At 41.9% G+C, this 18,179-nt stretch overlaps 1 protein-coding gene and 1 long non-coding RNA gene across 3 annotated transcripts in view; one reads left to right on the top strand and one right to left on the bottom strand.

Moving 5' to 3' along the window:
* agrn (agrin) overlaps positions 1–18,179 on the bottom strand; it is a 239,651-nt gene that overhangs the window by 21,860 nt on the left and 199,612 nt on the right. For both annotated transcript variants that reach the window (XM_063885698.1, XM_063885707.1), the window contains 8 exons: positions 16,465–16,592; positions 12,802–12,916; positions 11,320–11,439; positions 10,783–11,166; positions 6,118–6,310; positions 3,936–4,151; positions 2,637–2,866; positions 1,104–1,238 (listed from right to left, as the gene is read on the bottom strand). In XM_063885698.1, coding sequence (XP_063741768.1) covers positions 1,104–1,238; positions 2,637–2,866; positions 3,936–4,151; positions 6,118–6,310; positions 10,783–11,166; positions 11,320–11,439; positions 12,802–12,916; positions 16,465–16,592 — 1,521 coding nt within the window. The remainder of the gene's footprint in view (positions 1–1,103; positions 1,239–2,636; positions 2,867–3,935; positions 4,152–6,117; positions 6,311–10,782; positions 11,167–11,319; positions 11,440–12,801; positions 12,917–16,464; positions 16,593–18,179) is intronic.
* LOC134874259 (uncharacterized) lies at positions 7,647–9,988 on the top strand. Its single transcript, XR_010167041.1, has 2 exons — positions 7,647–8,067; positions 9,014–9,988. It is a non-coding gene; the product is annotated as an uncharacterized LOC134874259 (long non-coding RNA).

Genomic DNA, 18,179 nt, shown 5'->3' on the forward strand with positions numbered 1-18,179 from the left:
AGAGAAGACCTTGATAGTGAATTTAAAGCTCTGATGAAACTCTGGCAGAATTGAAATGGAAACCATAGCTCAACTGAACGTGCAAGAACACACTGGGTTACACAATCATAATACTAAGACTAATTCACCTTCAGGCTTCTGATGAGTGGCCTGTAAGCTACCTGTCTCTTCAACTGTTCTCGATGCAGCCCTCAGAGGAAACGTCCGCCTGACTGCCGCCTTATCTGCGCGCTCCTGTCTGGGCCTGACACTCTGGCTGACTGACGCTCCCATTAATCACGACGGGCAGGGAGGACTGATGCGATTAGTCATCTCATTGATTCCGGTGGAAAAAAATGGCCTTTTGGAACAGAAGACGCTCTCGCTCACACAGCATTGATTTTGGTTCACCTCAATTTATTTTAATCACCTGCTAACTGGGACTCTGGGGCTTGGAAGGAGGCTATTCCCATCTGGTTTTTCTAAATTCCCAGGGAGGGGTGCGTATTTGTCTTTTGATTTAGATGATAGTATATTCTCTTTTATTCCCGGGTACAGAAGTCAACTCGACGACATCTACAAAGCGAGGGGAGGCACAAAAAAGCATAGGGAGACTTCAGAATGCAACGCCCGCCAAAAATGCTAATGATGAACTTCAAAAGCAGCTGAGCCATGCTCTGGTCTTTTCCCAAGCCGCGGCCCGGTTCTGCCATGTGGAGCTGAACAGTAACAAACACGTTTGAACACAGCACCTGTGGGCGGATAGACAGGGAGGGAGCGGAGGAAGACTGCGGCTTTGCTGCTGCTCACCAGCTAACAAGCGTAGAAGAGTCGATGTGTTGAACGGCCCGACGGGGCCAATCATCTACCTCGGCTCTGCAACCCTCCGCTCCTCTCCCAGCCTGAAGGATCAAACCCCCCTACTTACTGCGTTTGATCTCCCTTTTCGACTCAGGTTAGATGGCTATTTCACAGAGCAGTGAGAAAAAAAACAGCAAAAGAGGCAAAAATTGATGAGCAAGCTGCTCAGCTGACTCGGAAACACCCCGCTCCTTGATATGCACCAGAGAGAAGTAGTGAAGCAGGAAGTTATGGAGGAACTCCGGGTTATACAGTCAGCTTACCTTTCTCACAGTGCCTCCCTTCACGTCCCATGGGACACTCGCATTTGTAGCCTCCCTCCGGCAGCGCCTGGCACTGGGAGGATGGATGGCACCTGTTGGGCTCGCATGGATCATGGACGTCAGCACAAGTTGGACCTAGAAACACACATACAAATCCCAAATGAAAAAATCACCAACGTTTCTCTTTATTCTCTAAGCGAGGATTTCCTCTGTAATAGAGGTCATTTCCTAATAGGATTTGGAAATATTACACGTCCAGATTAAACAGTGGAGAGCCTTCCCGCCATGCGCCATGTTTCTGGGCCAACGCTGTTTGTGGGAAAGACGCGGTAGCGTCTGTTGGATGATGGTTTTGCCCTCTGCCACAGCCCATCTGAATCCACCCTTCATTACTTTAGCAGTCAGAGCCTGTGGTGAGGGGAGCGCTTTAATGAAGCCTGTCCCCGCTGGGCTCACAGGGCTCCCCTGCTTTTTTCCTCGGCTCCTTTTTCATATCTCTGCCTTCTGTACCATCTCTTTCCTCTAATGCTTGCTCACCTCCCTCATACATCCCACTGTCCTGACATGTCCTCCGTTTCAACCCCTCTCCACCAATTTATTCCCTGGTTTTCAGAGATTTGTCCCTCCCCCTCGAGATCCGCAAACTTCCCTACTTTATAAAATGACATGATGGGAAAATGTACTTGAATCTATCCGCAGGCAACAGTTCAATTCTCATTATCACCATTCATTTAACACCATGTTGCCAACACATCTTTGATCACATCAATGCTTCTCAGAGTGGGAGGGTTATCTGCACCGGGCTCCTTAATAACAACACAACATAAAAGCACCTCTTGAATCAAATGCAATAATCATGTAATATGATTTTTTTTACATCCACATTTTGAGTACAAGGAAAAAAGCTCTAAACACTTTGCTGTGAGCTTGTTTCCCAGCAATGTCTTATAAAATCCTTTACTATTCAGGGATTAAAGTTAACTCCGACAATTAATTTGGTTCTGGTGGGAAACTTTTTGCAGAAGGCTTCCGTACAACAGGCATGAGACACGCTTGGCTAGGCGCTGATGGTGTCTGCTTTAAGCTATACTCTCTCAGAGTTGCTTGTTAGTTGGCATCTGCCAGAGGAAATGATGAGGAAGAAGAGATAGGCCAAAGGCCAATCGCTAAGCATGTGGTGGAGGTTTTCATGTTTTCCTGTACTGCCTCAACACATAATCTCTGGTTTCTGTGTCGGACACACAGATTTGATGGTGTTGCTGTTTACAAAATGAATTCCAGCGCTCCTGCTGGAGGCATGAGATTTACTGTCAAATTAGGCTGTCAAGCTTACTTAGGATTTGCAAGTAAGTCATGACCACAGCGAGTGACAGAGAAGAAGGCGAAGACACATTTTTAACGAGAGTTAAAATGTCTTGATATTCCACATATGAAATTAGATACTTTCTACTTATTCCCTGCTCCGACACTGGAGTAATCCACTTAGAATTGACTCGGAATCCAAGTATGACCATGAGGATGTTGGCACCTTACCCCAGAATCCTTTGCTGCACTTGCAGTGGAACATCTCTGCCTCCTTGACCTGGCATGCAGCGCCGTTCTTGCAGGGATTTGGCTGGCAGGGGTTGTTGCCACATTCGCCCAAGCCGCTGCCGTACAGACTGTCCCCCCCGCTCTCCTGCAGGTTCAGCACACGGTTGTTGACGTCCAACAGGCGGATGCAGCCCACCAAACCTGTGGCCACGGCTGTTCGTTCCTTCACACTGAAGAGAAAAGGGAACAACTTAAGGTCATGCCTTCTTTAGTTTTTTGTGGATATATTGAGCACACAGTATTCATGTGTGATGCTAGTCCCCATAGTAGACCTTTCTCTATAGAGAGGCTGTATAAACTGAGCTGCTGTGGAATGTAGGATAATCACAGCCTTGTGAATCTTTACAACCTCAATCTAAAGGTAGAGGGCTTTCATGGGAGGCAAGGCTTTCCTGGGATATTGACAATGAGGGGGTTTCTGTGCAGTTTCCAGAAGATTGGAGTACAGCTTTTAATGTAAGTTCAGTGACCGCCTGGAGCTTTGTTAAAACACTTTGCTCTGCTGCAAGGGGGTGTATGTTCTGCTTTGTCAATATACTCAGGAAATCCATAGGTTTCCATTTTCATAGGATATCAGTATCTCCACTCTCAGACGAAAGCGGAGCCTGCTAGAGCCTCCTCAAACATTAATGACAGTCAAAGGACTCTTGTGAGTAGAGACGTGACTGTTTTTTCCTTCCCGAAATGTAACTAAAATACGGAGCATTCATTTTTCTATTTTTCCGACAAGCTATCATGGCATCACAGGTTTCATTTCATAAGGATTTCTAATTCCCTATGTTTTCAGTACCTTCATTCTCGCTTAAAACTGAGTCTGCCACAACATTTTAAAAACAGTCAAAGGACTCCTGTGAGTGTTGACCGTTTCCAAAATGTAGCAGACATATAGGCGATCATTTTCACTTTTTTTTCCAGCAACCAAGGTATGAATTTATGAGGATTTTAATGTTCCTATGATATCAGTATGTTGGCTCTTACTCAAAAACTGACAGACTCTTGAAGACAGTTAGCCAGGTATCCCGCAGGTCTCATTTCATTCAGTTATTTTTGTCCTCTCTGCCTCTCAAGGCCTCCAAACACACCCAAAACATTTAACATTTTTGTTAGGGGTTCAATTCTTGTTTTGATGTTTACCGGGCCCCTCCCAACAGGGTTTATCTTGATGGTGAGACTTAAGGTAAAACTTTCCTTCGACCCCGAATGATAATACAATGTTCAACTGTAGATAGCGGTTCTTACTCTTGCTTCATATCCTCGAGCACTCCTCCGATGAACAGGTCAGTGTCGAGGTTGAGGCCGTCAGTGCCACGGGGGCTTTCGCCCTCGATGTGCGGCTCGTTGTCCACGCTGAGCATGGCGTTGCGGCGGTTGCGCGTCACCACCAGCTGATGCCAGCGGCCCTGATTGATTTGTACTTTGCTGACAACTGTTCCAGTTCCCGAACCTGTGTTAAACCTGAGAGAAGAGGGATATAAATCAGTCAATCAGACACTTCATACCTCTGCCACACTTTTTATTAGTTTACAGAATTGGATGGGGGTTATTTTCCACCCAACATGTTTGTTCTATATCGAGCTGCGACTAATGAATAGAAGCAATCTGCTCGTATTGTTCCACAAGACAGAGGGAGATGAAAGAAAGGAGGTGCGGGACTTCTCATTTGAGATTCCAAACTATGCGACTCGAATGAAGCTTTACCCACTTTTACCCAAAATTTCTCCGTTCCCTCTTGTTAATTAAACCCTTTATCTAATGAGGTGTTGTTGACAAAAAAAAAAAGGCGGTATCATGACAGAAGAGAGCCGTCGTGTACCTGCACCGACACATGTGGTAGTATTAGCGCAACCTCAGAGCAATTATCAGCCACAAATAATTAGTTCTTCTCTCCACGTCTCGGATTTGCAGAGCTGTGGGTGGTAATCTCACAGCTGTATTTCTGGAACGGAGGCAGCGCTCCGTTTGAAAGCACGAGTGACTAATGATCTTCTTTTAGTTTGCCATTGATTTTGCTCTGAATGGAGAAATCTAACCGGGCCAGGTTCAGGGGAACTGTAAGGGCGAAACACAAGACCCGAAAGATAAGGGAAAGCAGGTGCTGATTCGAGTAATAGGTGGCCAACAACCAGGTTATTCATCAGGTTTCTGCAAAACTAATATTGCCAAATGGAAGCTCTACTTATTGGTTTTATTAACATTACTTTTGGAAAGCTTAACGCACACTTTTTGGTGTTTATTGTAGATAAACAAAACTAAAATAATAAACAAAAGTTTGGGGAATTTTTCTATTATATCACAAACAACCCTAGTCTTAATAATCACATTCAGATATAAATCTGTATTTACAGAACAAAGAGATTCTTATCCGGCCATACACTTAAATGTTTTCAGCGCATTGAAGGGCCATTCTGCAGTTATAATCACTACCATTTAGAATGGTGAGACTGGGGAACTGTGTCGCAGTGGGTAGATAAGCGTCCACCGATCAAAGGATTAGCGGTTTAAACCCAAGATGTCGAAACGTCCTTGGGCAAGATCCGATGGACATATCTGTGGCATTAAAGTATATGTAAGGCGCTTTGGATAAAAGCATCAGCTAAAATAACGTGGAAAAAACAAAAGATGTAACAATTCAGATGGAAAACCCCAATGATGCAAAAGTGAGACAGATTTGAATTTATTGAGTAGCGGTTTCACAGTACCTGACTTACTCTATGCTCCTGTCTAAATACTTTAGCAACTACAAGCAGGAATTGTCATGTGTTTATATTCGGGATAGAACATATAAATAAAGGATAAGGCCTTTTGAATCTTATAGTAGGTGGATCAGGTTCCTTCTAACCCACAACTTTGAGGCTGATAACCACCAATGATGCCCATCCCACGAGCTGATAGCATATAAAGCAGGAGAACTGGCAGTGTTCATATATCTGCAGACTACATGTTACTACACCAACATGTTCAGTGTAATGCCTCCATGAGCCATATCGAGGGGCATTTAATAAGTCATTGCTCCCATCTGTAAATGCAATATATGTGATTAAAAATTACATATGAAATGCACACATATGTTCCCGCCATCTGTAAACGTGATCATGCAAGGAGCTTAATTTTCAAGCTTTGAACACATTTCTGAAAACATGCCTTGATAGGCTGCGAAATCTCTCCAGAAGCTTCTGTGTCTTTTTATTACATTTTCTGGCAGCGGTATTCTCAACATGTTTACTTGCTGTAATTATTTGCCTCATTATCTTCAGTGCTCTCCATTTGCTTTATTGTTATCTACATCCTCTCTCAGCTGAAATGACCCCGCTCTCCCCTGCGGGGGGGATCATTGAGGCTTCATCAGATGCAATCAGAAAGAAAGCGGCAGAATCAACAGATGATAAAGGTCGTTGACCCTGATAACTCCGACGAGGCTCACCTGAGTTCCACCTTGCCGTTAACCAGAGCCAGAGAGATGAAGTCCTTCTTGCCTTCCTGGCCGTTGTAGAGCAGGATTCCCGTCATCTCGGATACACGGAACTCCATGGCGATGCGGACCGTGTGATATGCGCTCATGGTTTGGAACGCCAAGTACGATTGGCCTCCGAAAGACGGGATGAAGTAATGGATCACTGTGGAGGAACGAAAAACAATCCTGTTATTATTTCATGTTTCACTTTATCGTTTAATGTTTATAATTAAGTGTCAGCGGAGGAGGAGGCCTTTGGATGGAAGAGAATAAGCTCTTTATTTTTGATTGGAAGAAGGAGTTCAGCAGAAGGAGAAGGTAGAAATAGAGGAGGAGTTTTTCACCCCCACTAAAGCCATATTTAAGCAGTCATGCATCCTGGGGAATCCTTTGTTTTTCTGCCAATCGACAATTAAGATTATTATCATCCACTTTCTTTCTTGTGCTGCTTTTCTCTGCTTCCATCTGTCTTTCTGCCTGTCTCTCCGAGGAGAATGGCGGCTGATGAGCTCCGTCTTTTCTAATGACTGCATTGATCTTGGGGAGGCCGGCATGCGGTCTAAGTGTGTGTGTGTGTGTGTGTGTGTGTGTGTGTGTGTGTGTGTGTGAGACTTGATTTAGCGCTCAAACTCAAAGACACACATGGATTCCCACCAGCTAATCCCCATCAAAGCAATTACTGTCAATTATCTTAAGATGCAGCAGCGTGAGGTTGCGTCCCAGCCCCCCCGAAAATCCCAAAGTAGGGTAAGAGGGGAAGAAACAAAAGAGTTTCTCAAGAAGTTCTCCTTGATTTATGATGTTCTCCGCGGCGCTGATTGGATTCAGTGTGTTGGCTTTAGTGAACGGCTCAGCGGTCGCTCCCTTCTGAGGTGTTGAACCTGTCGGAATCACTTGAGAGGAGTTTGAAGAGCAGCCAGCGAGGAGAGATATTGCGTCAGTCACACCTAAACTGCTTTGTTCCCAGTTTTTTTTATAGTATATAGAGTAAAATTGACACTCTCTGCTGATTGCTGCTGTGTTATTGAGCTTTATATGACCCAATAAATCCACATCTGTGACCACAAAAGCTTGCATTTACATACTCAGCCAGTAACTGAAGGTTGTTCCTCACAGCACTACTTTAGGCAGCCGCTTTGTGAAACTACAATAAGACAGGATACCCCTTAAAGTGAGTAATATATGTATTTTTCTCCTTTACGATAAAAGTTTAATTAAATAAACCTTTGATATTAGAGTTTTTCAGCATAATGGTTTCCACTAGTTTCTAAATATATTAAAGCACTTGAGGAAGTGGTTAGCAGTGATTACAGAACAGCTAAAAGGCATGATTGGCACAAAGTGGAGTGCCTAAAACCCTCTCAGTTGCTTCGAAATCACTGCGAACGTCCGCCTTTGTTGCTTTCTTTGTAATTGGGTGGTTGACGTGACGCTCAATTTTTGTGTCCACAGTGACAAAATAACTAAAGTTTTATAATATTTAATTAAAATTCATGTTTTTTATATGCATTTCATTCTTCTACATCTAATCCATCTGCAAACAATGAGTATTGTTCTTCAACTATGCAAATATTCTGCTTTGAACATGCCATTTGTCCACCGGTGCAACTGTCCACGTTAGAATTACTTATCTTAAAACGTCTGTAATTTAATGAGAAATTAATCTAAATACATTAAAATACTTGAATGCATGTCATACGAGTGTTTACTTAATGAATCTAGAGGTTATAAGTGTTAAGGTCCCTATGTAGAGTTATTATGACACATTACATTTTGTCCACAAAACTGGTGTCCTCCTGGAGCAACGGCATTATGTAGATATAAAACAGACATTAATGTGACCACCCCATTACTGAGAGGGGTCCTTCCAGAACCAGGAAGTACAGAAGACATCACTGGAGCACATGGACTGTACACAAGGTCAGTTTTGTCTCAAATATTTTCATAATATTACTATTTCCGTGCAGTGTTGGAACTGGTCGTCTTAAGGTAGTCCTTTAGTACAACGCAATTTAAGTATTGATCTGAATATTTTTTGCAATTTATATTGATTGATCATTGAAAATAATGTAAACCTTAACACTGTTACTCAGGATGAAGATTGTCTCTCATATAGCTAGGCCACAAACTAGCATTGACTTTGAAAATGTCCACCGGTGCAACGCACTGTCCTATAGTACAACATGAAGTCAGTTTCACTTATTTTTTTCCTTTACTCATATCATAATGAAACTTAACATAGTGAAAGCAAACATGTAAACCAACATTTTTTGTATTACAAGTTTTATTGAATAATTAGTTTAAATATGCAAAAGAGATATAATCTGAGTCTTAAAAATGAATGGAGGTTAATGGACGGCTGCATTTTGGATGGCCCGTCAAATCTTCTCCTTCTTTCTCACCCCCTACCTCCATCTTCAAGTTCCCCAACCCCCCCTTCTCCCCACCAAACTCCCTCTCTATCAAGCCCCCCCTTGTTCCATCTTCCCTTCTTTCTAACCTGCCTCTCTGGCTCCTTACTCCTCTCCTTACTTTTGATGACTAATTTAAGTAGCTTTTTGCATTTTCTCTTAACCTCAGAATTTGAGGACAACACAACTCAAACCTTCCTTCCCTGTTTTGTTAAAGCTAGTTTGATTTCCAAAGAGAGAGGCTGAAATGACCACCAAGGAAAGGTCCAGGAAGTTTAGGGAGAGGCTGAATGCGGATTCTGAGAGGAAAGAGAACTTGCTGAGAGAGAGACGCAGAAAGTAAATTTGACCAGTTACCACAAGTTATTTTAGCCTAAGAATTAAAACATTTCATGACATTATTAATGCACCATCATATCACAATATTCATGGTTGGTTTCATAATTTTCCCACAGATATCAGCAGAAGAAAGCATGCGGGAAAATCGTTCAGCAAAGCGTGAAGTCTGTGTCGCCAGCAACACAGAAGAAGCTACAAGAGAAATGGAGAGAGTCAAAGCGGAGATGTAGGGCAAGGGAAAAAGCCACTAATGCTGTCCTTGATCTTACGCCACAATCACCTCAGGATCATGACCAGCCATTTGAAGAGATCAATGACCCCCCAGTGGCAAGGCCAGTTATCAATGGAGCCTCAGTGGCAAGGCCGGTTCTGCATGAAGTGATCAATCCCAGTACCAGTACACGTTTTGTGTAGCACACCAGAGAAGTCCCCCCGAAACCAAAATCCACCCAAAAAAAGAAGAAAAACTAAAATGACCAAAGAACTACGGAAACTACAAAAACAAAATGAGAAATTAATGAAGGAACTTGAGGCTGAAAGAAGAAATAAATACATTTAGGCGAAAGAATCAACGCCTCGTGCAAAGACGGAATATGGATAAACGTGCTAACAAAAAAACACAAACAAAGCGAGGAAACACTGGAATTCAATTAAAAATATATATTTTACCTGTGTTTTGACTGAATTTAAAATAATAAATTTGACTGTACACAACATAGGCATACTAGTATTCTGTTGTCCAACGGTGCAACAACATGTCCTGTGGTGCGACAAATTGAATTGTGAGGGGAAAAGGTATTTTAATGAAAAATGTATGTAAAAAGTGTTGGATAGTATAACAATGATATCATCACTATGCAGCTTTAAGGATGAAATGAAGATTCCTTGAGTTTTATACAAATGATAATGAATGTAACCCAGACATTTGGGTTAAGTCTCTATGTGTACATCTTATAGTATATAAATAACATAATTCTGAATTTGTTGGGGGTATGTTTGATGTGGAAATATAATTGGGACAAACTAATATGCCTTGTGCTTATCTATCTTACCTGTCCAACATTCTCTGAATTAAATAATGGCATTCTTTATGTCGTTGCACCGGTGGACACATTTTAGGACTACCACACCAAAAAGTGAATAATATGCAAAATATATGAAGAATTAGAAATGGACACATTCAGTTTTGAATTATTCACATATAAGGGAATATAATTATATGTCATTGGACATATATTTTTGAATTATTATTTTTTTCACTTTGGATTTGAGTTCACGTCAACCACCCAATTGCTAATTGCTATCGTGCTAAATTATAAGTGAGGTCTGTTCCAGCTCATTTTCTTAGAGGAGTTTTAAAATGGGGGAGACTTCGAAACTTTTCACAAATATGGTGGTACCCAAATGCAATTTTGAGAGACATGATTTAAATGTTTTGCTGCTTCTACGCCACACTACAATTCAGAGGTTAATAGTGTACTTCTACTCCACTACATTTAGTTTATACCTTTAGTTACTCTGCAGATTTGGATTAATGATATGAAATATAATCAACACTTAAATCATACTTTAGCTCCACCTGGAGTAAATTCACAAGCTACCCTACAGAATACAAAGTCATATACATTAGCTGGACCTTTACCAGCTTTTATAACACTTTAATGATATCATATCATATCAGATATATTATTCTGAAATCAATCTGCAAAACAAGTACATTTTGATGCTAATAGTTTTGTACTTTTACTTGAGACATTTTGACAGCAGGACTTTTACTTGTAACAGAATATCCGTACACTCTGATACTCATACTTTTACTAAGTACAAGTTCTGAGTACTTCTCCCACCTCTGCTTATGTGTAAAGAAAGAAATATGATGACTCACCCTTCTCGCACACAGAGCCTCCTCTTCCGGCGGGACACTTGCAGCTGAAGTCGTTGCCGTCGTCCTCGCAGGTGCCGCCGTGGAGGCAGGGGTGGGCGCTGCAGGGCTTCTTGTGGTGAACCCTGCCTCGGACATGGGCTACGGTGGTGGCTGGAGGGGGGGCGGTTGTAGTGGGGGCTTCTGTGGTTGTGGTGGGTCGTGGCGTGGTTACAGGAGCTGAGGTGGTGGTGGTGCGTCTGCCATACGGCCTCCGTGTGGTGCCTGGTGGGCGGCGGGTGATGTACGGGGAGGTTGGCGGAGGCATGGTGGTGGTGGGAGCGGCTGTGGTGACTGATGCCGTGGTGGTGGTGGTCGTGGTGGTGAAGAAGGGGACGGAGGAGAGGCCTGTCAGCGGAGAACAATGGAAATTAGCAAAGAGAAAATGCATGTTGAGAATTCCTTGTTCAAGACCTGTGAAAAACCTTTGATAAATCACCTCATGAATAACTTAAAACCCCTTTTCATTTTATTAATCCCCACACACTCGTAGTGCATTACCATAATTGGTGAAGCGGATATTCTCGTCCTCGGGCTTCTTCACGGCGATGCTTGTCTCTTTGGAGGCCTTCAGCTGTTTGAGCAGGGTTCCTTCGATGTCCTCCACCGTGTATCTGGTATCTATCATAAACAAAGAGGTACAGACACTCAGGACAAGGCCTCGCAGGAGCACTTTGAAGCAAATACAGGACTCAGGCTTCTTTAGGGGGAACAATGGATATATCAGAAAGCCCCGTGTATGATAGCCGGAGGATCTCCGGGGGCCACTTGTCCTCTACCCGCCGCTTGTCCCGGCTTTTTTCCAGATGAATCGCTCTCATAACTGCAGATGTTCACTTTACAGGCCATGAAGGAGAGCAGCTTAACACGGCCCCTTATGAAGGGTGTGAAGGACACTAAACTGCACTCATTAAAAAAAGGAGGGGAGGTTGGAGTTTGTAAGGTACACAGGAGCTTAAAGGTCCAGTTGTGGCGCCAACCGTATAATTAAGAGTTGAATCCACACACGTATGAGACTTAATAATGAAAATTCAGCACTTAGTTACAGAAGGAATATCTCTTAACGGAAAAAATATTGAGTTGTCTGGTGTTTGTCACTGTATTAGGACACCTGTCAATCAATTTGACAAACGGAGGTGCTGACCAAGCCTTCAATTTCACCTGCACGGCCTTTTCTGGAACTTTTCCTGGCTCTCTATGAATAACAAGTATCAATGTGAACATTTTATTTTTAACTCTATTGCAAGGAACAGATTAAGCTGGCATTGAGAATAACATTAAAAAAAGACATAAATAAGGTCAAACATAGTGTAATATTAAGAGCCCAATAAAGAATAAGTAGAAAGCATTTAGAGAGTGCACATCTATGCCAAGGATACACAGTCTTCTACATGTGGTATTTCAACAATAGAAAAGTTCTTAACCTGCATGCACGCATAGTAATGGAAAATCATTTATTGAAAAATCACAAGGTAATGTGTACAGCGCAAGGTTGATTTCGAGTCATGGCGATTACAATGTGTTTTGTTGCTGTACAGTAGTGGCAATATGCAGTTAAATTGTAACAATGGAGAAAACAAGATGCTGGAATACTATCCAAAATATGATGAGCCTTATTCAGTGTGCGAGGAATAAAAAGTGTCAGAGGAGTAATAACAAGTGACCAATAGAGTGTTGGAATCCAGGAGAGAACATAGCTTTACAGTCCAAGAGTTAGTTACAGTTACAAGTGGAAATATAAAATGCTTTAAAAAGTGATATGGTGTCTTACTCTGCATAAAAAAGTAATTAGGTCTTCCTTAGTCAGTGGCCTAACTTTTATCCCAATTTCATTTAAATTAAGTCAGTATTTTTTTTTTTTTAGGATATCTGGCTCGCTAAAAGACAAAGGGGAACAAACCATTAGGGAGTAGAACTTCTCTAATGGCTTCTGTACTTTTCATTTTTTTTACGAATCTTCTGCTTTCCTCAAACATCTCTCACCTGGTTTGAAGTAGGCCTCCACAAAGGCCAGGATGGAGTTGCTTGGAGCCAAATTCTTGACACGAACGCTCATGAAGTCTTTGTGCACCTCCGACTTCCTGAACAACTCATTGAGCTGAAAGAGTAAAAGAGGGGGAGGAGAGAAGGGACAGTAAGAAGAGATGATAAATGAGGCCGGTAATGAGCTCCACGCTATCATAACGGTGAGTCCAATTCCAGAAGACTGTACTCTCCGAACAGGAAAGACTGCATCTCAAATTGAGGTGCGGAGTAGAAACCTACCTGGTGCGGGTGCACAAATTGACATTTAGCTGGAGCCGTGGCATTAATTATAGAGACAAGTTTTCGGGAGGAGCTAAGATAAATGTCGTGCAACCCTGACATGTGCTCCTGATTGGATTTACTTCTGAAGCCCCCCCTGTGTGTGTGCAAGCTTTAACAGCCAGAGGTGCTCCATTAGGGCGCTTTCGGAGATATTACAGACTAAAGTTGACTTTAGCCCAAATAAACCCGGGCCAATATTTCAGCTTAAATTGGACCATTTCATGCTAGAACTTCACAAAAAAAGTCTCATCCAGTCAGTGACTTCCTTTGATTGTGTTGTTGTTTCTGTTCTGGGGGATTAATAATTACATTCCCAAGAAGAAACAAGAGGAAATTCTTCTGCCATCCTTATTTCAGCTGCTGGTTAAAATCTCAGGAGCCACAGGGCCTGAAGCGTTTTCCATTGTTCTATTCTACGGTCCTAATCTAAGCCCCACAATATAAAAGTAATGTCACCTGACTACTTTCCATGATCTTTTAAATTACCTAATATCAACTGCAAATATATATAAGAGAAAATAAATATCAATAAGACTATTGGAAAGGAATTATGAAGCCAATGCATTACCTAATCCAAACTTGCTTTAATATTTGCTCCAGCGAGGAAATGACTGAAAAAACGCCAGTGACGTGCGGTGAGGGGAGGCAGGTGAGGCCGTGCCTCACCTGTCATCATGAAAAGTAAAATGAAGAAATAAATGTAATGATCACATTTATCCAGTTGTTTGTATTATAAAGCTATTTTCCTTTTAATTTCACCAGTTTTACATTATTTTGATCCAAAATCGCTGAATTTTCATATTCACGTTCAAACACTGAGAACGGCTGCTCGGTGAGGCACCAACCTGCTGACGTGCTATACAGTGAGACTGTAACTGCTGTCTGTATGTATGTCACTATTAAAATGTTCAAACACTCTGGCTATATTAACTAATTTCCATACTTTAGCTGGTGTATATAATATACAGTGTTTTTTGTCAACTGTATGTCTGTAACGTGTCTCTTGTGCTGAGCAAAACCGCTGCGAAGAGAGACTAGGTGAGGCACGCAGTTCTCCTGCCTCATGGCAGTGGGTGCTAGTGAGTCCAGTTCAAATCTGATTGTGATGACGTCAGTGCCTCACCAGCCATGAACTTCACCGCACGTCACTGAAAAAACCGTAACATGTGATCCATTACTCCCGAAACTTGCACACACCATTTTTACCAAAGCCAATCCTTGTCCAAAAAAATTCAGTTTTTCAACTACTTCGCCCCAATATTTCACAATTCCTTCAGCATGAGATCCTGCTCCATACAATAATTTCATAGAGTTTTCAGTCAAGGATTAATATAAAGTGTGACTGTAGAGATAACTAGTTAAAATGTTTCTTTATTATTTTAAACAATAACTAAGATATCATGGCAATTTCAAACTGGCCAATACAAAAATGCTGTATTGAATTCAGTTAGCCCGAATACTGAGGTTACTCCTTCATGCACTTAAAGCCTCTTATTTGTGGCTAGAAGTGTAAAATCCTCCGAAGGAATGGAAAAGATGGACCAACATTGCCCTATAAAACCTCCCGATCTTTCTTTCCTCCCCTTCTCTTTCCCTCACACATCAGCAGCTGGAATCTTTTAGCATGCTGTATATCTGTGTGTGTGGTTGTGTGCTCCAGTGTTGGAAGATGAAGAGGCGGGTGGTTGCTATCAAGTGGCGCACCAGGCTTCAGAAAGACACAGGCTTGGAGTGTAACGAGCGCAGACACGCACACAAATGGCTGTGAGGTAGTAGATTAGGTCCCAGTGGGGGCCAGTGACACCGATCCAACAGCTGCTGGATGTGTATAGTGTACACACACACACACACACACACACACACACACACACACACACACACACACACACACACACACACACACACACACACACACACACACACACACACACACACACACACACACACACACACACACACACACACACACACACACACACACACACACACACACACACACACACACACACACACACACTCCCATTTCATCAGAGGAGCGAGGCTCTGGCTTGACAACAGAGACGTTTGTTCAAAGGTCTGAGAAAAAGACACGGACAGCGGAGATATGTGCGCCCGGGCCAAACTGCGATTATGGCACAAGCTTCTGCTTTGAATGCTTAACAGAAAATGGCATCTTGACCATCCAAACATATCTCACTCATATCCACAAAAAGGAATTATCTCAATTAATCTCACATGAGAAGCTGCTTTCTGCTGCTGTGTTTGTCAAGCTAATCACAAATGAGTCTTTGCACACGTCTGTTTTTTCCCTTTTTTTTATATAGTTACACTTATCACATTTGAAGAGTTTCTGGAAGCCTCATGTAGTGCCTGTTCTAACGCAGCCCTTAAGGCTTTAATGATGTGCTTAAAATTAAAAGCATAAGGCTAATTCTGTACATATTCTCAATTATTCAGAACTGTAGGTGAGGAAATTTGTATCTCTATGTTTATGAAAAATAATGATTTACCACCATGATTTGGTGTATTAATACTAATAAACCACAGCATATATTTTAGCATTATGTTCAGTGTTGAAGTACACTGTGCGCAATTTTGCACATGTTATATTTATATTAAGGTTTCCTTCTATTTCATTCAATCTTTTTATTTACCTTACTTCAATCATCTTCTTACTTAAAAAGAATAAAAAAACTAAACAAAAGCTTCACCTGATATAAAATGTTATGTGAGACATGCTAAAACAAAGTTTTACAATAGCGCCATTAAATAATAGGAGTAAAGCCTAAAAAACAATTTATAAAATCACTCTTCTACAGTCTTGGTTAAATTTAAGTTTGTGTAACTTCATACTGCACACTCCTCGGATAATTTGGAGCATTTCTCATGAGAAGAAACGCCAAAGGTCTTTAATATTTTTGTATATATATTTTGATAGAATTTTTTCTATACTACTTTCGTCTTTATTAAGATTTATTGAATATGTGTATTATTACAGAACGCAGCTTCTGCTGAATCAGATATATTTCTATTGTAATTTCCTCTATTCTATTGTGATTCTTGGTTGAATTGCTTTATTTTCTATAACTTTGTTAATAATTTGCTTTAAGTGTACAAAAGTGAATAACTTGCATGTAAAACCTAAAGGCAATAAACTGGAATCTCATTCAGAAAACAAAAAATAGCATCTATTCTATCAGATTAAGGAAATATTGCTCATGAGTTTATGAGAGAATTTTGCACCCTTAATTTAATCATGAAATGTAGCAATGTTAAAACAAAAAGGGCAAATTTACCCATGAACTATTGATAATGATCTTCATTCCCAACAGTACTTACAGCGTTCTCTATGCTGCGTGCCGTCTCTCCAAACAGCTCTGACTTGGGGTCCTCCATTTCTGGGGTGTAGAATATCTCCTGGCCCTCGACCTGATCCAAATGCAGGAAGCCGCTGAACCTCATGGTGGCTGGAAGGAGAAATGGCGAGGAAAATCAGATGAAAATCGCTAGCTCACCTTCTCTTATCAGTTCTACCCCGCTGCCTTCACAAAGTGCTCGTTGTTGGGGTCGTGCCGGTTTCGGGGTTAGTCATGGATCGTGTGATTGTGTGTGTTTGACAAGAGGAGGTTAGTGAGTTTGTTGCTGATTGCGTGGGAGTTCAGACTTTTGGGCGTAGTGGTGGTGGTGGAAGAGGTGGACGGTGAGGTATGAAAGAAGGAAGGAAAGAATAAAGAAACTAGGGAAAAGGGAAGAAAAATGGGCCAGTTTTACCAGACTGAGACTCATCCCAAAAGCTGGCCGAGGCATGGCGGGCTGGGTAAAGAGACAGCAAGTTAGACGGACACATAATACATGTAGGAAGAAACAAAACACACACACTAAAGAGGAAAAACAGCCCACAGGCACTCTCAAAAGTGCTTTCTTCAGCAAAGAGAGAGCCTCCCTGTGCAACCTTGGGGGGTTATGTTGTCCAACATTCATCAACTCTATGTTTTTTCCCCATACTGCTGCCAGAGGAGAACAGCTGAAAGCAGAGGAGATCTGTGCATGAGTGTGAGGTGAAGAAAGGAGGAGCATGTGAGGCGCTGATGTCATGCTTCCACGGCGCTCTTAATCAGCAGGACAAATTGCCCAAATCAATCATGGCCGCTCCTGCCTGAGCAAAGGCATGGAGAACGGGAAGAGCACTTGTATGATTATCGTGAGAGATAGCCGTAATTGTCTCCTTAATGTCGCCAGAATGGTGACTGACAGGCCTGGTTAAAATTGCTTGAAAAGGACAGCAGACACTGGCGACACACACCCACCGTCTCAACCCTTGCCTTTACAGCACTTTCACGGGCAGCACACATCGATTCAGATGTGACGGGCGGCATAAAATAAAAGCAAATGGGCGAGGTTTGGCCGATAAGAAAGAAAGAAAAAGAAAGAGAGAAGGACAGCGAGAGAAATCTGACTTTTAATCTGCAAAGAAGACAAACATCAGAGAGGGTGATTTTCCGGCCCGGTGCCGTGACGAACGTAATGAGGGGAAGAAAGAGAGTGATAAAAAGGGAGAGAGCTGTTTCACTATCAGATCCTAGTGAACTGTAAAGTGTAATGGATTTGTCAGACTTTCCCTGGCATATGGAAGCGTTTACAGTAGCTGGAGCTTAGTGTGCCATTAACTTCCATATGAGCATGCCGGTCATTATCTTTGATGTTGTATTAACGGTGCGGCCTTGTTTGAAAGTTACAGATGGAGCGCCCTGCCTTGAACACATTAGGCAAAGGAACCAAATGTTTCACCAAAGAATTCTCAGAGGAAGATGTCTTCCCGAAGAAAAACTCTTTAAAACAATACACTCTCTAATTAACAACACTGGTTTGAGCTCTACTCAAAGCTTTAAAAAACTGGATATAAAAAGTATTTTATAGATATCCAAGAGAGTGGACTCAACTCAACCTTGAGCCATTTCACCCTCTGATGTCTCATTAAATGCGAAGATTAGAACAGCATAAAATAAGTCCTTCTCATTTTGAGCCATGCAGGCATCAATATATTGGAACAATGA

Source organism: Eleginops maclovinus, chromosome 1 (genome assembly GCF_036324505.1).
Source record: "Eleginops maclovinus isolate JMC-PN-2008 ecotype Puerto Natales chromosome 1, JC_Emac_rtc_rv5, whole genome shotgun sequence".
NCBI classification, from domain to species: domain Eukaryota; kingdom Metazoa; phylum Chordata; class Actinopteri; order Perciformes; family Eleginopidae; genus Eleginops; species Eleginops maclovinus.